Source organism: Ursus americanus, chromosome 10 (assembly GCF_024610735.1).
Source record: "Ursus americanus isolate L20-20 chromosome 10, mUrsAme1.1.p, whole genome shotgun sequence".
Taxonomy (NCBI): Eukaryota; Metazoa; Chordata; class Mammalia; order Carnivora; family Ursidae; genus Ursus; species Ursus americanus.
Window position 1 is genome coordinate 67,097,294 of NC_142136.1, and position 23,949 is coordinate 67,121,242.

The following is a 23,949-nucleotide window of genomic DNA, read 5'->3' on the forward strand; positions in this document are numbered from 1 at the left end:
TTGTCCTTTCCCTGGCTCCTGGGGGTGGGGGTGGGGGTATAACAATTCTAGATTTAGATTTAGATTGATTTGATCTCTCAATGTTGATAACAAACATAAGCTTAAAGAAGTAGCTACACTCATTATTTAACCCAAACTAGATTTTTGGTTGTTTTAGTAAAGCATTTTATTTTTTTGATCATTGAAACCTTTCTTTAGGGAAATCTCTTAAAATCTGGTTATAAAAGATAACTGCCAGAGACTTGCAGATAAATAAAAAAGTCTTGTTTAAAAACATAACATTACCTTTACAGATTTAGGGTGAAACCTAGCTATGAAAACTGACCTTTGTTATGTGTTGGATAATGATGGGTATTACTCAAAATATCCCACTGATAGTATGAGAACTCATAGCAACTTAAGTTTCTACTTTGGGACAGAAGCAGCCCAGAATGCTACTAATTCACTGCATGTCTCAGTCTACCAAATAAAATAAAATGAAACGCAAAGGGGAAAACATGCTAAGAGCTATAATAGTAACAGTAAAAATAAGATTTGTTATGGGTCCATGCCTAAAATGGACAAAGAGTATGAAAGAAAGTTAACTTACTGCAAGAGATTCCATTTGCTACACAGCAAGCATGGCACAGGAAACAAAGGAAAGGAAAGAAAGTACAGGGTCAGTGTAATGCATGCAACGGAAAGCATGGCCCTCTTCCAAGAGCAGAACCGTCAGCAGTATTAGCATTGCTTGCCCAAACTCGATAAATGGTTGCACGTCTTGTACCCATTCAACATGCACAGCGGTCCAGTTAAAAAGAAGCTTGAATGGGAAACATGTCACTGAAAAATATAATTGGTAATCGTTTAGAGACTCTGATTAATTGGTTTAGGTTTTGTCAGTCTTGGAGACCAGAAGTCAAAATTTTTATTGCTTGAAGCTTTTAGTGTTTAACTGTGAATAATATGTGAACGGAGTAAAACTGAGGAGACCAACTGAATGATCTAGAAAGAACTGTAGCCCAGACAAATTATACTATTGCTACCTGTTAGTTAAGGCAGAGTCTTCAATCCTATTTGCTAAACTATGACTAATTAACATAGAATATAATTAACAATCTAAGTGGCATTTGCTTTAGAGTTAGATTGTTAAGAATATTTTATAGGACTGCGAAATATAGTCATTTCAAAGTACTAAACCTAATCTGTATAGTCCCAAACAAGTGTGAGATATGACAAGTAATTTTCTTGTATTTCATTTGTAATAATTTTGTTTTCAACTTCTAAAAGTAATCTAGAACTGCTGGGTAGTTTAGAATAATATAAATTTGTAACTGAGCCATGTTCAATTCTGGCTTCCATTTTTTGATGTCATCGTATCATAACCACAGACTTGGCTTTAAGGAAAGTGTGGATGTGTTGGAAAGATGATCCGAGTCTGACAAAATGTTAAAATCAATTTGGCCATTCCTAATTATAGATCAACATATCTGGTTCTGGATTTTCAAAATATTTAAAAACATATCTAAGTTAGTTTCTATTCCTTGATAGGAAAAACCACTTATTTTAAAGCTCTTTCTAAAAAAAAAAAAAAATCTCTTGGTTATTATCAGTTTAATGTATTATACTTAATATAAGGTACACTACACACGAAACTATCAAATTATTTATTAGTATCTTCAAACATAAAGCCCCACCACTGCCAACCCCCCCGCCCCCCGAGAGTCTCTTCCTGCCTCACCTCTTACCAATATCCTAAGAGTTGGGCACACTGATGACTACTGTATTATGTTTATTGAATAGTTTTTTGGACCTTGGCCATGATTATCTTTAAGCTTTGAAAGATAAATACATTGAAGCCTGTGATGCAGATTACACAGCCTGAGGTATTTTCAAGAAAACTTTATGCCTAGATGTTTTTATAACCAAACCTTAAGTACTGAAAAGACCGCTATCTTTCTACTGTTTTCCAAAACAAGGTTGTAATCCAAGAAGATCATCAAATCAGTTAAAGCGGAAGGCCCTCTGTTCAATAAAGGCAAATGAGACTCTGTGACTCCAGCTTGGTGCCGAGGAATTTCATTGTCCATGAATTCCTCCCACTCAGCTCTCAAGGCACAAAACTGTATTTCTTGGGGGAGGGCCAACCCGGCACACCAGTTCTCAATACCCTTCTTAAATGCTCCTTTTTAGGTAGGTTGGTGCAAGCCGCCTCACTTTTTATTATCTCAGAATCCTTTCCCAGGCCACAGGCTGGGGCCTCGTTTGCCTTTCGAGCTCCCAAGAAGATAGTGAAAAATGCCTTTCTAGGGGGTGATTTTATGGAAAATGTTGAAACCTTTTATCCCTCCTGTGCTAATGTTTTCCTGTATCCAGGTTTTCAGAATAATCCCTTCATAAGTCTTTATGAACGTGTTTATGTTTTGGTGACTTAAGATTCTTTGGAAAATGTTATGGGAATGGCACTGTTTTATTTGGTCAGAAGGAGTTTCTTCTTCAAGCCCTGTTCCTGCACGCCTCATATAACTTGATCCATAAATTGGATTTAGAGGTATATTTTCTCAAAACAAGAAAAAAAAATCAAGAAACCAAGATGTTAAAAACTGATCACAGACAGGGTGATTTAAAAGCCCAGAATAATCTAATTTTTGTTCGTTAACAGTAGCATAGCCATTCCTGTTTCTCTGTATTCTGCTCTGAAGTGAGTTCTATGCTTACGACATGAGCCAGTCCGGTAACGATCTGAGAGACGTTCACCATGACAGAAGATGAGCCATCGTGTGCTGTAACAGCTATTATTTTCATCATAGTTAATCTCTGAAAGCCACTGGCTTGCACTAAGTGGGATAAAATGTAGACGAGCTAGCCTAAGGTCGCAGCTTCCTGACTCCAGGATAGAGATGCATCTGGTCTGCTAAGGAGGCATAAGCAGCATGCGCTCGCCTGTCGCTAAAATCACTTGGCGCTGGCTCCCTGATGACTGTCGTATTATGTGTGCTGAGTAGTTTTTTGGACCTTGGCCATGGATATCTTTCAAAGCTTTGAATGACAAATACCTTTAAGCCTATGATACAGATTACACAGCCCGAGGTATTTACTACTTTTAAGAAAACTTTAAGTTCAGCAGACACATCTTTTCAGCCAACGCAGGGAAGAGGATTCCTTATATAAGAGTAACTGGTTCCATCTGAAGGGTGATGTTTAAAGGGTTAGAGTTTAACTGCAGAAACTGCAACTTGTCTCCTTCAGTTTGTGTAAGAACAGAGGTTGCAGCCTTCTCGTGCATACATTATGCGGGGCTAGGAAGCACGGAACTGGGAGGCTTAGTGTCCAAAAAGACCCTAGTAATTGGAATGACGATTTGAATATATGATGAAATGTAGTTGGGCTAAATGTAAATGATTGTCCTTGACTCTGAAGAGCCACATGTTTGGGGAGTGCTCAGAAATACCTGTTGAATTGGGGCTGTGCCCACTAACATCACTTCTCACGGGTGAAATGGGAACATTTCCAGCTGTGCCAGGGCCAGCTCTGCAGGACCTGGGAGGTGAGCCGGATTCGTCGTTGAAGAGCTCAGGCTCGTGCTGCCATCCGGAGCAGCCGGAGCTGGGCTGCCTCTCCCCGCCCCACGTTTCTGTTAACTCCAATGACCCAGCGGGAGCCACTCCACATGAATTCCACAGGACATGGAAAGGTCAGTGGACACCCAGATTCTTACTTAGAAGTGCTGGTTTAGGTCACGAAGAGATTTGTCCCTCCTCTGGCTCAGGCTGAGAAAACTTGGGGAAAGCAGGGTCTGCCAATCAGTGAAACTGCTCTCATGGGACACATGCCAATCATACTCCTCGTCTTACGTTCTTCTCAGCGTACACCAGGCGTTATTCTGGGAGAATGGCTATTATAATCACCCGGAAGCCTAAATCATCCACTAATCATGCCTGTCTTTTAAAATAAGTCTTCCCTCAAAAATACTTCCCAAGTATTAGAGACGCTTTTTTTTTTTTTGGTAGAGAAACCATTTGTTTTGTACATGCACTGAGAATTCTCCACTAACAGATGCCCGAGTGAGCAGGTCCAGCAGACAGGCACTTGCATCTTGTATACATAGAGATGCTTCTCGCGCAGGCAAGAGTAACTCACTCTCAAGCGGGTGCTAATGGGTGGCCCATTTCTTTTGAAACACACAGCCCTGTCTGGTTTTCCACTTCCCCACTTGGGGGCCTTAAGTACAGCAACACATTTTTCTATTATAAGAAAATCAGCAGCCCAAGCATCATGCTGATTGATTGGCACCCGGCTCTTGCCTTCAGGGCTAGGAACTCATGTTCTGGGATGTGGCGGGAAATGGCGGACAGCGGACCAGACAGGCCGCTGATGTGCAGCCCAAGCTCATGGCCACCATGTAAGAAGGCAGCCCCAGTGTTGCTGGCTCTTCTTTTTCAGAGACAGCGATCTGTTGTGAGTGTATGTGTATGTGTGGGCGATTTTAATTTTTAAATCAGGCAGGTTAATAAAACACGGCTGTGAATTGGGTTACAAGTGTACAGGTTACCAGTGTAACCTTCCCACATTATTTTGATGCCTGCAACCTCATGTTAAGAATACAAGAGAAATTAGAAAATAAATATTCAACACCCATCAAGGAATTATATTCCCTTCTACAAACCATTCGGCAGTGACTTCTCACTCACGCCACCTGTTTGGAATGACCAGAAATCAGCTTGTGGCAAAGACCAGATGGGGCTGGGTAGGGTTTGGGGATGGGAAGATTCCATATGCCTGCGTGTACACCGTCTCCATCTCTGGCAGACTGATCTCTCTAAGAGCTCAAGAATTTACTTTGCTAAGTTCAGTAAGCCAAGTTCTTTTTTTTTTTTTTTTTAAGATTTTATTTATTTATGTGACAGAGAGACAGCCAGCGAGAGAGGGAACACAGCAGGGGGAGCAGGAGAGGAAGAAGCAGGCTCCCAGCGGAGGAGCCTGACGTGGGACTCGATCCCGGCACGCCAGGATCACGCCCTGAGCCGGAGGCAGACGCTTTTAACGACTGCGCTACCCAGGCGCCCCCAGTAAGCCAAGTTCTAATCCTTTCCTAAAGTACACACTTCTCTGAAACAGAAACACTCCTGTAATAATCATTGGCATGTTTACTCCACAATCTGCATTCAGACAGAGATTCTGAGTCATAAGGTCACTTCCCATCCCCATTCCACTTGCCTCCATGCTCAGAATAACTGGCAACTTCACACTGTTCCAGAAGACAGGGAACCTGACTAAACAAAAGAGTGGAGAGAATCACTTGAGGGTAAGCTGTGCTCTGAGGTCAAACAGTTGTTGGATTTTGCCTTCGGACAGAAGCCAAACAGTAGCTCTAATTAGCAAAATAATATCTCTGTCAACTCTGGACGTAAGATTGTTTCAATGGAGTGACACCATCATCCACTCTCAAGGCCCACCTTTAGTAGCGTGTAAAGATTTCCCCCACATTTGCCCTTATAGTCCGTTTTTGGCCCCGATTGAGTGTTCTCTGCAATGGCAACGCAGTCTTCCTCGTTTCTACTTTCCCCACTGTGCCTAGCCAGACCTCACATTCAGCAGTTTAGGTGAGGTGGGTGGGATTAGAGAATGTGCAGTTTGAACTGCATGCCCAGTGGTCAAACTACTTCCAGGGTCTACAGAGAATTTAACAAAGTATCCCGAAGATTTAAACAAACCACCCAGCCTTGCCTGACTCAGTGGGAGAGCGCCCTCTCTGGTAGCGGGTATACAATTTGCCTTCCAGACCAGCTTCAACCTTAGAATTGTCACATACAAAGGACTAAAAGCATCTTCTTAAGGACATTTGTTCATTGTCTGGGTTCTCTGGTCACCACTGCATCCACAGGCCACGCAGGGAGTTTCTAATACACTGAGCTAATGCCAGTAATGGGAAGAGAGCCAGGTTGGTTTTGCAAAAACGCTGGAAACATCAGACTCAGAATATGGCCTTCTGTTGACCTTTTCCCGACAAGCCCTCTCTCCTCCCTGCTGGGTGTTTTATGCAGGTTCTTAAAACCCTACAGACACTTAGACGGATGCTGGAAATTGTCCTCTAGCCTTTTCCTATGTGTATGTTTTTACCTTTAAACTAAGAGTAAGTATGCGTTCTGGGGATGGGAAGAATCTGGCCTGCAGACAGCCTCTCAGCCTCAACTTTCTTATCTGCAAAATTGGAAAAACCATTCCAAGGACTGTTGTAAAAGATGAAATGAGATTATATATGTATGGTGCTTGAAAACGACTGGTTTCTTCTTTCCATGTTTGTATTCTCAGGCTTTTATTATAATGCTAACAGAGTTGTCACGTATAAATACTTGAAAGAAGAAATGAAGTCTAAAGACAAGAAAAGGGGTAAGAAGAAACAGGACTACAACATAGGTGCGTAGAAAGGGGGACGATGAGGAGGCAATGAAAAAGAAAACACTGGCAAGAAGTAAGAAGATTAAGAAAAACAACAGAAATCTTTCTTCAAGGGACGTGGAGACGAAATGGGAGTAGGGAAGGAGCAACTGAACAAAAGAAAACTACAGAAATAAACTATAAGCACAACAGAGACACATACTTGAAAATTGGAATGTTTGGGAAATAGGATAATTTAACTGGAAGTCCTGAGGTTTTAGATTTAGCCAGGAAGCTGTACACAAACGAATAAATAATAGATTTTGTTTTAACCCTCATTCCCAGAAATCTGCAACGTATTATTGCATTTTCCTGATTGAGATTTGATTATAGAGAATATAACAGAATTAGATGATTGAGGGTAAACGTTTAGATAACTGTTTCTATAGTCCACTTAGACCAACTGTATCATGAACTGGACTAAGTTTTTGCTAATTGTAAGTCATAACTTGGTAACTTTTCTCTGGACTGAATTTATTTTAATAGCAGAGTATAGTGGAGAGATGATTGGGCCTGGAATCAAAAGGCGTGGGTGCTACTGGGTGGTCAAAAAATCTGTACCATAGCCCGTGTGTGTGTGTGTGTGTGTGTGTGTATAATGTATTTAACACGTTACTTCTGGGGTATGCTCATGGCACAGGTTATTCAGTGAAAATCAGAGTCACATGTCATTTGAGGCAGCCCATCGCAGGGCTGACGCATACGCAGGGGCTGACGGAAAGGATGGAGTCTGTTGTATTTTGAACTGCACATTCAGCTATGCTTACTGGAGACATCTCATGTGAGGTCATAAAACCCGTATTTTAAAAATGTAATATAGATACACCCTTTGTTATGTACATTGGCCTGTTTCCAGATGTTGCGCCCAGGCCATGTTTTTGCCCATCGCCTATCAACCATGAAGCCTTGGACAAGGTAAGCTTGGTTTCCTTCTCTAGAATGGGGCTGCCACAGCTTGCCCCGTCTCCCATGCCCAGGAAGATCAGTGACTTCAGGAATATGAAAGTTTTCTGTAAGATACAATGTGAAAAGACATGTGTCCTCAAGAAGGGCAGTGATGTGGAAATGCAGCCCACATGTTAGAACCCTATCTAGCTATTTCTCAGTCTTGTAGTTTGCTTGTTCGATCTCGTACCTCTCACTAACACTTACCGAGGGGCTCACCTAGGGACTCACCCATGGCAAGAACAGTCACTCTCAGGACCGCAAACTTGTTCAAAACAATTACCAGATTGAATTGCACCACTGGTACACCCCTCAAATTTTTTTGTCTTTACCCCTCAGTAAAGCACTGTGTCTAACACAGGAAGATGGTTTCTCATCCTCTGAAGGGTACCCAATCCAAAATGCTTTTTTCAGTAGTGGTGATGTAATTCCAAGGTATCACCTCTGCCTGACTAGGCAGCAGCCTCCTCCCTTGACTTCCCTAATCCACTCTGGTGCACTTCAGTCTGTTTCCAGAGTAGAGTGCAGGAGCCTGAATCTAATCCTACCCACCCATTAAAACACTTCAATTGCCTACCATTGCTGTGAAGATAAACACCCAAGCCCATGGTCTGGCTTCTGCCAGCTTCTCCAGACTCTTCTCAGACTTTACTCCAAGTTGCTTTCCACACTTGCAGCCATGCAGGCTCTCTTCAGTTCTTGCAAAGGGCCACGTCCCCTCCTGCCTCAGGGCCTTTGCACAGGCTCTCTACTCACTCCCCTTCACTTGGTTACCTCTGGCTCATAGTTGAGATCTCCACTGAGATGGTACTTCCATGGAGAAGGCTTCTCAGAACTGCCCTCCCCATTTGATCAGGTTCCTTTGCTACCTTCTTGCATAGCGTATGGGTCTTTCCTTAATAGCACTTATTGCTGTTTGCACCTATATGATTTTTTGATTACTGTCTCCCAGACAAGATCGGAAGCTCCACAAGGGTGCAGGCTTGTCTGTTGTTCATTATCATATCCACCGTGTGGACCACACAGGAGGCACTTAGCACATAACTGCAGAACGAGTGATTTTAATCCATTCATAATTTTCTGCCCCACTGCCTTGACAACACAGCACACATTTACAAGCCAGCTGGTCTGAGGAGTATACTTAGAGCAATTCAAAATGACAAAAAACATAGCTGTTTTAGAGTGACTGCTGAAAGGTCAACAAAGATTTCCTTCACTGAAGAAACTAAATGATTCGGTGAAGAATGAACGACATTTGGTTTTATATTCTAAAGGAAGAGCAGATTTATATTAGGAGATGATTAGTATAGTTAAACGATGTCCAGCAAAAAGATCATTTGTAGACCTCTGCTTCTCCAAAAAGGAGACTCCCCTCCCCACAAATCCCATCAACACACAGCCATGCTTGGCTTGAACATCATTCTGTCTTACTCTGCTGGCTTCGTGTGAACGGAATGGGGTGACCCATTGCGTGTCTTCCTTTCTCATGCTCTATGCTTCTTGGGTGGATCACAGTCAACACACGCTCTCAGAGCACGGAAAAGAGAAACTCTAACAGGCTTTCATTACCTTTTCTTCCGAGTCCCCTGGTTGACAGGTAATTACTCCATCTCTTGATCCTCCTGCAAATGTTGCCTTACAGTTTGCAAGCCACTGTTGTCAGAAAGAGACGCAGACATAGATCAGTGATGTCCTGAGAACGTTTTATCATCAGTCCTGTCAGGGAAAACTGATGAAGTTTCTAATCACAGTAATATAAAATTTTGCTGTAATGCCTTTTTGAAATTATTTTTTTCTGGTTAATCTATTTGAGATTAAAATATCTATTCATACGGGTTCAATGATGCTCATTTATTTGTTTTTATTTTTTTTAAAGATTTTATTTATTTGAGAGAGAGAGAGACTGAGAGAGCGAGCATGAGCAGGACAGAGGAAGAAGGAGAAGCAGACTCCCGGCTGAGCAGGGAGCCTGACATGGAGCTCGACCCCAGGACCCTGAGATCACGACCTGAGCCGAAGGCAGACGCGTGCCTGACTGAGCAGCCACCCAGGTGCCCCTTGTGACGGTCATTTAAGTATATAACTTCAGCATTGTGATACAATATTCCTGGAGGATGGTTTCACCAGACCATTCCTATTTATGTATAAACTTAAAAAAATCACATACAGTTAGAAACCTTTCATATGATCGAGATTTGGGGAATAAAACCAACAATTCCTCACAGGCTGGGGGATCCTGGATCATGGGACTCATGGCCCACCTACCTCTCTGTTATACTGGGTGGCTTCTGCGGGGGCAGGTCTACTTCAATGTAAGAAACACTATTAAAATGACAGCTCAGCTATTTAGACATTCTGCCATCCTTAAGTATCTGGGAGAGAAACTAACACAGATAGTAACTAATACAGATATGAAAAGGAACCCCCAGGCACAAAACAATAAGCACTGAAGAACTAAAATTCATATCTGACACCAAAAGATTGGTTTGTTCACCGAGAAGAATGGGAGGGTTATTTTTATTAACTGATGACGGAGAAGCTGGGAAGCCATGACCAGTAAAGCCACAGAAACAGAAGACAATGGGGATTGTTACAGGAGAATGTCAGGACTCTCGCCTTTGGGTAGATCGTGAAAAGAGCAATAACAACAAACAAAAAACAAGCAACTTTATAATGAACGTCTTCTGTGTATAAGGCACTGTGCTGGGCAGTTTACAGATGTTATTTCTATTTTAAAGGCAATACTGTGTTGTGTTTGAGAGCATGGACTTTTGAATCCCATGGATCTGGGTTTCAATACCAGCTCTCCACATCCTAGCTAATTAGGACAATAATAGCAACTCCAGGCTAGTTGTGAGCATTCCATGATTTAAGAGCTGTAACTCTGATCAGGTTGTTGGGCAAGTAGAAAGGACGCAGGAAATGATATATGCTATGACTATTATAATTGTTATACCCTTACAACAATTCTGCAAATTAATTATTATCACCATCTTATAGATGATAGATCTGAGATGAGGAGGTAAGTAACTTATCCAAGTTCACTAACCCTTAAGTAGCTGCGCTGTGATTTGAACTCACGTCCATCTGATTTTAAAATAGTGTTTGGCATATTACAAAAGGTGTCCCATAGATACTACACACAATTACTGGTCAGAAACCGGGGGGTCTGTTTGCCTGGTTTCTGGATCACCTCTGTCTCTAACATTTTACAGTCCAGATCTATGAAGGAAAAAGAGAATAAAGAGCAGGAGTCGAGGCCAGGAGAAGCAGTGAGATCAGGGAGAGAGAAGAGTAGTTGAGGAGAGAGCTGAGATCCACTCCATCTAGTTTCAGGTGAGGCAAACACTGGAAGGAAGTAATTAACGATTTTATTAAATCTCTGAGAAAAGTTAATGACCTTGACAAGGAGACGTATCAAGCAGATACCCATGTTTCCCAGTTTCTGGGTAGGGAAATTATGGGGCTAAAAATGAAAGCAGAAGACTCTTTTGTAGACACCATTTTTGTATCTTCCCTAGTGTTGACAGTTCCACCACTAATAAATTGGAGTTGTAGTCCCTAACGGAGGAGCAGACCCTATCATCTTACATTAGTCACAACACCCCCCAGGGCTCATAGTGGTGGGGTTCATTTGATTTTAACTAAATGTATACGCACCAAAACACAGAAACTTACTGAGAGAGTGGCTTCTTTTCTGTTGTTGTAGGTATCCAAATATTCTTGCAGTTCTAAAACACTGAACTTGAGCTTGTCCAGAAGTCCACAAGAAAGGAGCTAAAGACAGGGAAATCATTTGTATTAAAACAACTAGAGATAACTAGACACAGGCATGGCCACAGAGAGAGGAAAGAGAAGTATATTTAGAAATAATGTAAAATGGGGACCAGTGGCTCAGTAAGCTGTGCAACGTGTCATTTTGCTCCACGATCAGCTGCAATGGCAATTGAATATGAGCTTGCTGATCCAAATCTCCTACGAAAATATTGTTTTCTCCATATCGGTATAGACACTCAAATCTTAACACGTGTCTATAGGAGCCCACATTAACTATACCCATTTTATGCACGAACTCTAGTATCTTTATCTAGTAATACTCCAAGTAGTGTGAAGACAGACCCAAACAGACTTTTGAACTGATTTTATAGTTAATCTGAACTTTAAATCATTTAAGATAGAATGGTTTCTCTTATTGTGTCCCTGCTGCAAGGTAGCTAACCACCAAATTCTTGGAAAGACTAATTCTTCAGAGACTTTTGAAAGCAAAGCACATCCGCGTTGGTTCTCAACTCAGTAATTACTCAGCGTATGAGATGGTTGTGTGATCTGCGTGAGGGCACGAGCCCTCAAAGAGCTCACCCGTCATGCAGGCTTAGACTTTTATTTATAAAGTCCTGATTTAGCAGCCAGCCGGAGGATGCTTTAATCAACCCTCACACTCAGCATTGCAGTTTGGGCTGGATGAATCCCTCCAGGGGGCAGTCAGCCTCTATCTGAGACTTGGGAGTGAGCAGAGGGAGGACATATTGCCTCTGGAGCCCCATCTGGCCGGCCAACCTGGGATTGTGGGGACAGGCTAGGTCAGCTCTGGGGGTTCGCTCACCTATTCAAGGCTGTCAAAGCCAGAGCTGTTGGAGAGAGGTGCCAAGGACACGGAGGGGAGCACCGAGGAGGATTTTTCTCCCGATTCTCTGAAATGACTTGGCCTTGGCTGGTAATGTGCATCATTACTGTGCAGACTCAGGCCTTTGGGGGTCCTGTCACAACACGGCGCTGCTTGCAAACACTGACGGTGTCTTTCAGACAAGCCACAACACAAGCATGCTTCCCGGCATTTCCACACCTTAGTAAGCTGGGCCGGCCGTTTGCCGCCAGAGACGGGAGTACTCACAGTCTCCGCGTCCACGAAGAGTGTAGGGCATTCGGAGCAGGAGGTGAGCATCTGAGAAGAGCTGACAAACTTGGACCCGATTCCCCGGAGATTGTCCCCAAGGTAACTGGCAGCATCACAGGTTAGGAAGCAGAACCTTTTCTGAATATTCTGAAAGGCAAAGTAATTACCATTTGTAAAGGGCAAGTTTTAACTTACGCACTAGAAAAACCGATTTTTTAATCTTTGTAAAAATAGCAAATGAGCATAGGTCCTCAGGTAGAGGTGGGGGAGATGGGGAGTAGAGCGAATGTTGGTCTTAAGTAAATGATCACCCCAGTGTGGACAAAATTTCTTCTTAAAGTGTCCTTTCTCAGAGTGTGAACGCTTCTATAATCTTTTAAATAAATGGTGCTTTTCTTTTTGCTGGTGGTTAGTGCTGGTCAGCAACTCAAGTCCTCCTCACTTGTCTGTCAGGTCAGTGAGAAATTACTCCGATTACGTCAATGTGCGCGAGTTAGGAAAGGTCATGAGATGTAACACTCTTCTGTTCCCCAAGATCACAGCTTCCTGAGAAACAGCACCAAAATAGTGCCATTTGAGCCTCTGCAAAGTGGAAGTAAATGCTACTTGGGTCTGGAATAATATCTCCGTCTGAGAGTGTGTCTGCTCCGGTGTCTGTAACCCCATCCCACAGTGTTGCTTATGTTGACTCATTAACCCTCACAGCCGGGGGAAGAAGTCAAGGTTAAGACCTGGCTTGCCTAAGGTCATGCAGCTAGTAAGTCACAAAAGAAGGGGGAGCCTGACTCCAGAGCGTATATTCCTTCCACAAATTGACAGAGCTTCCTAAGAGCTGCTTTCTCCCATACTGCCCGAGGACAAAACCAGAATTAGGAAGAATCTGAATCACCGTGCCCGTGTCGGTGCCAAAACGGGAACATGTCTCAGCCCTTAAGCTTCCAACACACAGAATCTTGAGCAAAAAGAGCACAATATTTAACCAAAAAATAATTCCAGTCCGAGGCATTGGGTTTCCTCAAAGAGATGTCATACCTTTTGAGTTGTGGAATCAAATCCAGGAGGAATCCTCTCTGCCCTATTGTGAGGAAAGTACATGTCCCCAAACAACAGCAGGTTGATTCTTTATGCTTTATATTAGAGAAATGCCAACCATGTTGCATATTAATGATTTTTTACTTCATATATATGAGAGTTTTGGCAAAACGCAGAACATACATATGTCTTTATGGTGTAAGTTTTATGTGCGATTAGAAAAAAAACCCCAAAACCTTGACTGAATGTTAGAGCAGAAAGAACGAGAAATGCCATGTCTAGCATCAAACACCTAGTTGAGTGGCAGAGCCGGGAGTAGGATTCAGGTCCCCAAAGAGTTTGGGGTTCTTTCCATTTGACCTAAGGATAAGGTGAGGTCTGGGAAGTATCTGTCAGGGAACTTTAGAGTCTCTTATAAAGGCAGGTAATATTGAGGGGATATACACTCAGTTTTGTCCTCACCTGACTTCCATATAAACACATCATATCATTTGGAGGCACCATGTGATACAATGAGGACATCCTAACACAGGAGCAGCAGGAAAGACACATGATGGCTAAGACACTTGGAAAGGTGGCCATGATGGACTATTAGAAATCAATTCCTCACTTTTAAAACCAAATTATTTTGGCAATTACCTCCTCTCTACCCATCCCAAGTCCAACTAAATACAGGGAAATGTGGCCTTCAAACTCACCGGAAAATGTGGGAAAACAGTACACAGACATGGTGGGGACATGACAACAGCTTAATAGACTGCATGCCTGAAATGTATTTCATTTCCAGCATGTTTTATTAATACCTATTTTGTGACTCATAGCATTTGGTAACAGTTGAGAAAGTTCTTAAGGCTAAATGTAACGTATTTTTTAAAGATTTTATTTATTTGAGAGAGAGAGAGAGAGCACAAGCCGGGGAGGAGTGGAGGGAGAGAGAGAAGCAGACGCCCCTCTGAGCAGGGAGACTGATGAGGGGCGCTGTCCCACGACTCTCGGATCATGACCTGAGCTACAGTCAAACACTTAACTGACTAGGCCACCCAGGTGGCCCAAGGCTAAATGTATTATTAAAAACTGAAATAAGAGGTACACATTTGTATGATTATTATTGCAGATAAGCCGCACAGGGATTAGTCTAATACAGGAATGGAAAAATAAAGCTCAAACCCAAAAGTGCCCCTGCCCAAGGGCCCAGCCCCGCCTCCCAGCTCATGGGACAGCCTGCTGGTCTACTGTCATCAAGTCAGATGTCCATTTAAGATTCCTGCTAAAAAATATTCCCATTCATCATCCTACGTTCACTGAGCAGCTACTGTGTGTTAGCAACTGTGCCAGCTGTAAGACACTGTTACTTGCCCTCTCTGGGCCAAACAGACAAGTAATTCTCATAGAATGTGACAAGCATGACAAATGTAACCACAATGTGCTTGGGATCCCAGGTGACAGAGAGGGAGAAAGAAGGGAAGGCTTCATTCGCTGACGTGAGCTCCAGTCAGGGGTTTGTGTGTCACTGGGAGTATAGCTGAGGGCCAAGAGGACACGGCCATTGCTAGGCAGAGGGCAAAGTACTGCTCAGGACAAGAAAACTTAGCACAAATAGTTTAGTGACCGTAATACGAAAAAAATACTACAACAGCCAAACTTAAATTATTAACCAGTAACCATTATTTTAAAAAAGACTTCAGAACAATATTAAAAATAAATTACTTTGTTCCTAAATCCTTAACAAGTAAATTTGCCTCAAAAGGTAACTTTCCCATGGTTTGTTTTAATATTTCCATCTGGCTCAATGTTAGAGTGTTTCTGGAGTTCCTATCTCTCAGCAAACAATTGTTTTCTCTCTTAAACCTAATAGCCTCTCCGGCCCCCAGTTAATCCCAGGCACAACTTAGTTTGTCCAGTCAACTTTCTAAAAGATTTCCCTGAAAGTAAACGGAAAACTTGAGAGAGAGCAGCATAGTAACACTCAAAGTACGAAACCATAGCTATTAGTACTACTGGTATATAATTCTCCAAAAAATGGGTCATAACAAGGGCCATCAAGCTCAAAAACAGACTCTACTTTTTATAGTAACTAAATTGCAGCTTCCTGAACTGGAAATTTTTTAAGGCAGATGATCCCACTTTTAATAGAATTCAATAGAATTTAATAGAATTCCTGATTTTCCTGCCATGGCTCTTCTTGAAAGTAATCGATGAGTGGGCCCATCCCTCAGGCCAGCCAAGTTATGGTCCCCCTCTCATGATATACTCCACAGAACTCAACCTGGAAAACAGTGTAAGGGGTTCCACCCCTGTCTGTCCATTCGTTCGCCCACCACTCATGGAGGCTGGAACTACATCGTCCGTTCCCATGTTTCCCTTGTATTGTTAGTGGCAATTCTGTTTTGTGAGTTACCAAATATGAGTTTAGAAAAAAATGCTGAAAGAAAGGCGTCTTCATTATAGGAAAATAGGAACGTGAAAGAAGGGGGAGAAAAAGACACCCATAATCTCATCACCCTGAGTAAACTACAGTGAACTGCTCGTATATAATCGTCACTATTTTCTGAATATTAAAAAAAGAAGTGCTGTTCATACTGGTTTTTTAAAACTAGTTTCTCTTAAACTCTGTGGTAACTATGTTTCCATGTCAGGCGAGCTTCACCTATAACCTATCTTCCTGGCTGGGCATTACCCCCAGCCCTGCTACTTTCTCAGGATCAGCTTCAAATACAGCACAGAGGGCCAGTTAACTCCAATGCTGACGGAAGACCTTCAGGGTTTCTTCATAACAAGCCGTGTTTCTCTTCTTTTGCTGCCTCCCACCTCCACCAATCATTTGATGAAATATGGAGTAAAAGTTCAGAGCAAGATACACAGAGGAACTGACAGGAATTTGCACACTGACAGGCAGGCATCAAAATAAACCTTCAAGCACCCCTCAGAAGTCGAGTTCCCTCCATCTCTTTGGTTCGGTCATTGTTGTCAGTGTGTTTGGGGATAACAAGTGAAATCTGAAGGTGTCCACACAGAGACTGCTACATTGAGCCATGGGCAAGATGCCACGGGTGCCTGGCAGAGGGACTGAGAGCCAGCCTGCCCTCTGCTGGCCACACTCCGTACTTCACTGGTCTGGAGGAAGGGGCATCTGCTTCTAATTTGTGCAGACACCGTATGGACCAACTAGCAGGCTGTGGTTCACCCAGGACAAGCAAAGTATGACTGTTTATGTGTTCAGAAGCATTTATGACACGTTTAAGGAATTCATGGGGGAGAAGAGGTAAATGAAAGCGAAAGGCTAAACATGAATAATGAAGAAAAAGGAGAGACAGAGGAAGTGTCTAAGAGGAAAGATGGGATGCAGGATAGGCTCGGCAGAAAATACCACTCGATGGTTCTGGTGTTACGGTTGCCTGGAATGGATGACATCCACAAAAGCCGGAATGGCAAACACGAACAGTACAGCATGTAGACTGTGTCGGCTGGGGGCGAGGCCTTTGCAATAGCATTTTGAGAAGGTTGAGCAGATTACGGTTAAACAGAAGAAAGGCTGGAGTCAGAGGCCATTGAAGGGTAGCTGGAGGAGAAAACAGTACAAACCCAGAACAAAACCACCACCCCTCCTGCCCTCGGAAGCCTGCTGGACCCCCTGCGAGACGCAGTCCTCTGACCGTGAGCCCGTACCTTAAACAAGGAGGAGAACACATGAAACGTATACACCGCACAGGAGCCATCGGAGTCGCACATGAGCTGGTTGATGTGGCTGCGCCAGGCTTCCTCCGCATCATCACAGGCTGCTGGCTGGAACGCAGCAAGGATGGCCGAGAAGAAGGGCGAGGGTGGGGGAGAGACGCCCCTGTCGCCTTCTCCAAAGCTGGGAAAGATGAAAACAACCCTGTCAACAAGTGCCGTCCCATCCTTTCCCGGGTCGCCTCCGCTCTAGCCCTGCCGCTGGCCCGCCCGCTCCTCCCTTTGAGGTTGCTTCGGGGACTCAGCTCTCCTTCCCCGAGCTTCGACATTCTCTTCTGAATCTAGGAAAGAGAATTTTCACCTCCAGAATTTCTGGGATTCCTCCCCTTCTGACTTCCTTTACAGTGAGCTGGGACCTGCCCCAGAGCCTCCAGCAACGGTCTCGCTTTCCCAGCCGCTGTTCCCCAAACATAAAAACATTACTTTTGGCACTTTTGTGCGTTTTCAGTTTTCATTATGAACCATTAGAACACAAATTTGGAATCTTTTCACTTGTCCTTTGTGGGCGAGAGTATTAATGGCTGCACATGCATGAATGCCCAGGAGGGGAGGGTGGAGGGAGAGAAGGAAATGGAAGGATAGAAACGCAGGGCGAGAGACACGGAGAGGGACGAAGAAAGGGGAGATAACACAGGCGAAAGGTCAAGTTCTTCTGTAGGTACTATTACCTTCAGCTTTTCCTTCCAAGGACAGATACTGCTCACCATAACAGAAGGTCTGTGGCCATATCAAAAGCTCCTTAGTTCTTTTCCACGTTCAGAAGAGAGATTTTAGGATTCTGTCGTTCTTCTCCAGAAGTAAATCTCTAGCCTTATCACTTGTGATTTTTTCTAGACACTGCATTAGTGGGTTTTTTTTTTTTTTGTTTTTTTTTTTTGTTTTTTTTTTTTTTAGTAGGCTCCATGCCCAGTGTGGAGCCCAACACAGGGCTTGAACTCATGACACCAAGATCAAGGCCTGAGCTAAGATCAAGAGCCGGACGCTCAACTGACTGAGCCACCCTGGCGCCCCTGCATCAGTGTTTTTATCTATTTCTCTCTATTTTTGTCTCTTCGTGTTCTCTGACTATATCTCACCAGTCTCAGAACATCAGCCACTAGGCTGAAAACCGCCTACTTAAAAAAAAGAGTAGGTATTTAACTTATAAAGAGCCTCTTGTTCTTGTCTTTTAACTCAAAGTGGAAAGAACTCCTCATTTCCAAGTTCTGCCCGTCTTACTTATCTTCAAAGCTCGCAAGGCTTGGACCATGTCCCCAGGCCCCTCTTTGGCTTCTGAGTTACTCTATGGCTTTACGTTGCTCTGGGTTACTCTATGTTACTCCATGGCTTTAGGAGTCACTACGTGAGTACCCCTTTCTGTTCCATACCAGGCCCTGCGCCTAGCTAGGAAGACTCTGACCAGCTGAGAGCCTTCGGAGTCAGAAGTCGATTCCGACTCTTCATTAGGAAGTCCCGGCAGTGCCCATGTGGCCCTTCACCTGAGATACAGTGAATGTAACACAACACGCCAGGTATGCTGTCACCACTCATGTCCCCCGGGGCTTCTTTACCTTGCGAGAGTAAACTGGTCCAGGGCTCTGCTGCCTTTTTCTTCTGCCTCGGTCATGTCCAGGCTAAAGCTACCGCTGCATTCGAAGGTTGCTGGGAGCTCATTGACAGAACTGGAGAGGTCGTCCTCATGCACGGCCGTGTCCTCCTCCTCCTGGACGGCCTCAGCCTAGAAGAAGAAAAAGAGGGAAGAATCCCCCGACCATGTAAGAATATATTGGGGAAAATCTATTCAACTAAAGGAAAAATGAAAGAGACAAATCCCGAGTGTGATAGAAATTGGGGGCACTGATTTTCCGGCTACAGTACAGTCACTTTCTATAACTGGACTCAGGAATTCTCTAAAGTACTGTTCATTCTTTACCTTCTTTTCAGTCTTGCCTACAATAGTTTCCACAGAGGCTCTCAGCAGATCGCCACATTGGACCCATGATTACAGGAGTATAAATGCTAAACTGGGAAAAGACCACAGAGACCCCTTGGTCCAGCCCTCACATTTTATAGGAAACTCATGTGTGGGAAAGGGACTTGTCTCACATCAAGTAGATAAGTCAGGGCCTTTGGATTCAGAGCTCTTTCCACTGTACAAACCTCGCCTTCTAAAGCAAGCCTGTCCAGAGGGAACGCTCTGATACAGAATTCCTTTACCTACGGAAACTGGAATTTAGAATCATCAGTGAGAGGTCTAGTAAACGCTCAAGATATACCTGCAGGGTTTACGCGTGGTCCGCGGTTGTTCACTGAGCCTGCCATGGCGATGGGCCTTTCCATACTGGAAATCCTCTAAGACCCATTTACATACATGCTCTGCTCTTGAACCCCCCCGAAGATAATGGACAGGAGAGGCTGCTCTCACGTTGCTGTAGAATGAGCAGCAAAATGCAAGGGCTCGGGATCGGTGAGGGGCCGGAGAGAGACACAGCCAGTGTAATGGAAAAAGAGGCTGGGTTTGAATGTGGGCCAGGGGGACTCAGCTGGAGAACTGACTGTTCTTTATGAGAGGAAGGAAGGCAACTGGGTTACAGACCAGAAGAGGAGAGGAAGACATCACACGCACATGTTTCAGTGAGTCATTTTCTTAAAACAAAACCAAAGCCAGGCAAAAAGGAAATATATATGAATTCGAGCATTATCACGGGTTGCTGGCTGGCCACCCAGTTAGTACTTTGAATCTAGGATTCATAGAGAAATGAAGAGGGGTGTTTAAAGATACGTTAGGGAAACAAGCTATCTCCTGTCTTTGAAGGAATTGCTCCTAAGTACTGAGTTTCAGAGGCTTATCCGTATCTGTTTTCCGGCTTTTAAAAACTCCAGTGGTGCCAACAAGACTGGCCGCCGGTGACTGGTCTGGGTTATTAGTGTACATAAACTGAATCTATTAGCGGAGGGCTGAGTTCTCACAAAAATGTCCTTTATTTTCCCTTTCTAACATCACAGCTGTATCGCACGTTGCAGAAACCCAGCTCAGGCAGAGAACAGAGAGAGCCTTTCAGAAATGAGACTTAACTTTTCCTTGATCGAATTAGATGATTTCTGTGTGAGTTCATAAATATATTACCACTTAGCAATCAGAATAGAAAAATTGAGAAAATGACTGTTCTAAGACTGAGAAATAGCAAAAGCTAATAACTTCACATTAATTTTATGATGTCCTTTCCATGAAACTTATTTTCTTAATCCTAGGATTCTGGCGTTTTAATCTCAGACGAGTTCCCTTTCTGGACCTTTTTTGGCTAAGAAGGGCCTCTGCTGACTGAGAATCCTGACTGTAGTCCCTTTGCACTGAGCCTCTCTTAGAAATAATTCCTTAAGCTTCAACATTTTTAAGTGATTGTGATTTGGTTGGCTGTCCTTGGTTTAAAGTACATCGATTTCCCTGGACCTCAGACCTGTTTTAAGTGCACTATAAAAGAATACACAACAGCCAGTATTCTCTCTTTTCCACTAGAAGTAGCAGAAAGAATATACTTTTATACATTTTAAAAATTACTTTATAACTTTCTCTTTTATACTACCGTAAGCAAACTTAGGATCAAGGACACCTATTAGTAACAACAGTAGGCGATTTTGGTATTTGTAACATACGAAAATAAAATTCTATACTAATGGGCCGATATGTAAGCACTTATGTGAACACAGTGTGAAAGTGGATAGTTTCATGGATATTAGGATATTTTAGGGAAATTTTGATAACATTAACTTTAAGTGAAATATACGTTGTTAGCTTTTTAAAGACCTGACCTTTTAAATAAGAAAATTGTATCTGTTACTTTTCTCCTCAGTCTGGCTAGGACAGTTGTGTTTAAATCTGGCACAATATTGTGATTAACACTGAAAATTCCAATAGTATGCCAAAAAGCCAGAATGGAATCAATGTACAAATTGTATAACAGGTTCCTACATAGGAAAAAATTTCCCCAAGTACATCCAGACACCCACACCTCACTTAGCATATTGTTTTATAAAAGTCATGACAAAGAAGAGCAGTTTCCAAGTCACAGCAATCTCAGACATACACCGATTTGTTTTGCTGTTAATCAGCAGTGTTCCTGCTATAATACGGAAAATGCAAAATGTCTCATTTGAGTAAGACCCCAAAGTGAATCTCTCTGAACCAACAAGAAGATGGCTGCTCATGTGTGAGGGTTAAACAACTTCAAAACATAGCCTCAGGTGCACAAATTCAATTCTTTCAAAAAAGTCAGAAAGAAAAGAAGATGGAGTCCCTCCACTTCGAGCCCCCCTAAGATTTCTCAGAAAATTAGAAGTACTTTTTCTTTAAGAAAACTACAACCATAATTGCCAAAATCTCTTCACCTTGGAGCCCTCAGAAATCTGCAGATTATTCATATCAGACAAAGACGCCTCAAAGCTAGCCATTCTGGTGTTAAAGGAATGAGGGTCAGCAGGGGTCATGTCACAGGCTGTGGTGAGCGATTCCATGGGATTAGTCTCCTCAGAAGGGGAGCGAGTCATGATCTGCAGAGAGAGCAAAGCAAATAAAACAGTGTGGAGTTTCTTTAAAAGCTCAAATGATCCTTTATGGAAGAGGACACGCCAGGGTCCGAGCCCGTTGTTGGGTGACAGGTATTACTTAACGTGCACATTTCACTGTTGTGGGAAGTGAAACGCAGCGGCTGGCGTCGGGCCTTAGGGCACAGAACTCTAACATGCCGGCCTCCTCTTTGCAGGTAACCACACCCAACTGTCCGTTACATTTCCTAAAGACTTCAGATCTCTCAGGCATTTTTTAAAAGGGGATTCCAGCCTAATAAAAGTTATCTGAGGAAAAGTCCAGGCCTTAACAGATCTGGTGGTGTTCAAGGCCTCTAGCAAATACCCGAGTATTTGTGTCCGTTTGCAACCTCTAGACAAGAGGCTCGTCACCATCAATTAGACACCACCTGACACTTCAGGTGTTAGTTTGGCAGCTGTGCAAAGTTTCTCTAGCGGCCCCTGGACACCACGCTCCTGCCTCAATGACAAAAAAAAAGTCTCCCGTCTCCCACGGTGGGCAGGCAGTCCTACTTACGAGGTCGGAGTGCTCCAGGATCTGGCTGGTGGTGAGGTCTTCCTCTTCGGAGGATTCATCCGAGTCCTCGTGGTTCATTTTATTTAGGCTGGGAGACCTTCCTGAGAGTTGGCGCTCCTCCAGAAGCTGCATATCACACTTGTCCAAACTATCCAGAGAACGCCTGCGCACTCCCCAGTTGAAATTGTCCATACTCTCACCCTGAAATCACACCATCAGCTGGTTTTTATGCCAGAATCTTCCTGCGCTCACACCTTCACACATTCAATTAGTCATAGCTTAGAAATAAATGCTTCCATTATGAACTCCCAAGCTCCCGTCTACGTTGGTAGCAAACATTTTGTTTATGTGATGTGAAAAGTAGTAAAGCATACTATCTTCGCCTAAATGCATATTGAATCATAGGTAGAAGTGATTACACACTTCTCTTGGGCCTGGTGGGTAATGTCATGTTTTTTAAAAGGTGACTTCGGTCAACTCTATAATGAGCTAGGTTTCCCAAAAGCTGTAAGAAAGAGACCGTTACGATGAAAACAACCTCAAAGGAGGTGCGGCCCCTCCCCGGCCCGTTCAGTACTGTTTTCGGTACTGTGGAAGAGGAGCTATGCTGTAGCACATTCCACATCCTTCGGGTATTAAGTAGAAGAGTATTAGGTAAACATTCCAGCCTGTTCCTGCTACAGCGGTTTTCGCAGATCAAATGCACAGTTAAAAGACTATTTGAGAGCAGCGGGGCAAAGTCTGATGGGTCATGCACTACGCAGAGGCCAGAGCAGCGTGGCTTAACGTTTGCTTCAGGCTCATCTTCAAATAATTGTCCCAACACAGAAGACAGTTGCTTTCCTGGATCTGAAATGGTTGACTTGGTACCGAGCACTAATGCTGACTTGTACCTTCTCATTTCTAAGACCTGCGCTAAGTAGCAATGCGGGGGTTAAAGCTTCTCATTGTACCCCAGACTTTCTCTACAGACTGTCTGATATTAAATAAGTGTATTTGTCCACCACAAAAATCTTTCCTAGAAAGTAATTTGGATTTTATTTTTTCTGTTAAAACAGGAATAAAGGAAGAGAAATAATACCCAGCCCCTTGATGAGCAAGTTTTAACCTATATAAATAGGTAATGTGAACAAAATCTAGCCCAGAATCCTTTCATTTAGAAGTCATTTGAAACACTGTGTAACGGTTTGCTGTAAAATAAATTTTCTGGTGAGAGCTCACTAAGTACCATAATCATATAATACGAGAGATGTAAAATCACTGTTAGAATTATGAGCTTTAAATTTATTAATCTTCCTTTGGTTTAAGGATCTATTTCTTCTGGATCCTAATGGAGCAAACGTTGCCGTCCTCATAGACCTCTCGTATAACAGATGCTTTAAGTTTTCTGAGTCTTTTTTGGCCATTCATGGTAGAAGGCAATAGGTAAGAATCCTAAACGCATTCTGGATATGATACAAAAATTATTATCATGATTTATGCCTATGTATGATGTTTATAATTGTTCTTAGGACTGTGATTAGAAGGAGTAGCTGTTTCTGCTGTTTTATCTCTATCTATAGCTTTATCTGTATCTTCTCTGATAAACTGTCACCAAATAATTTTTTTTCCTAGTGGAAAAGGTTAATTGTTGTGCTGGGATTTAAAAAGAGCTATTTCAGTGAAAAACTGAAAAAAAAATGTGGAAGAGGCAAAAGTTCTGGAAAGAAAAAGAAAATGCAATGTGTGAAGAAGTTAAAAAGATTAAAAGAATATGAAACCAGAGACAAAGAAGAACATGCAAATTACTGGGAGAAAGAAACAAATATGAATATAAAACCTAATCCCTAAAGCTGATTCTCTCGCACCA

At 43.0% G+C, this 23,949-nt stretch overlaps 2 protein-coding genes across 9 annotated transcripts in view; one reads left to right on the plus strand and one right to left on the minus strand.

Moving 5' to 3' along the window:
- ZAR1L (zygote arrest 1 like) overlaps window positions 1–4,157 on the plus strand; it is a 49,826-nt gene extending 45,669 nt beyond the window's left edge. Inside the window, exon 4 of the mRNA XM_045797007.2 lies at window positions 3,494–4,157. Within this exon, the coding sequence (XP_045652963.1) occupies window positions 3,494–3,547 (54 nt within the window). The 3' untranslated portion in view covers window positions 3,548–4,157. The remainder of the gene's footprint in view (window positions 1–3,493) is intronic.
- The window catches only part of FRY (FRY microtubule binding protein), a 429,617-nt gene that overhangs the window by 10,107 nt on the left and 395,561 nt on the right, over window positions 1–23,949 (minus strand). For 4 of the 8 annotated variants that reach the window (XM_087865212.1, XM_045796997.2, XM_087865208.1 and 1 more), the window contains 8 exons: window positions 22,101–22,301; window positions 21,386–21,547; window positions 18,571–18,737; window positions 16,955–17,144; window positions 12,254–12,403; window positions 11,041–11,139; window positions 8,932–9,015; window positions 590–607 (listed from right to left, as the gene is read on the minus strand). In XM_087865212.1, coding sequence (XP_087721338.1) covers window positions 590–607; window positions 8,932–9,015; window positions 11,041–11,139; window positions 12,254–12,403; window positions 16,955–17,144; window positions 18,571–18,737; window positions 21,386–21,547; window positions 22,101–22,301 — 1,071 coding nt within the window. The remainder of the gene's footprint in view (window positions 1–589; window positions 608–8,931; window positions 9,016–11,040; window positions 11,140–12,253; window positions 12,404–16,954; window positions 17,145–18,570; window positions 18,738–21,385; window positions 21,548–22,100; window positions 22,302–23,949) is intronic. The other 4 variants (XM_087865207.1, XM_087865206.1, XM_045797003.2 and 1 more) reach the window with 2 other exon arrangements.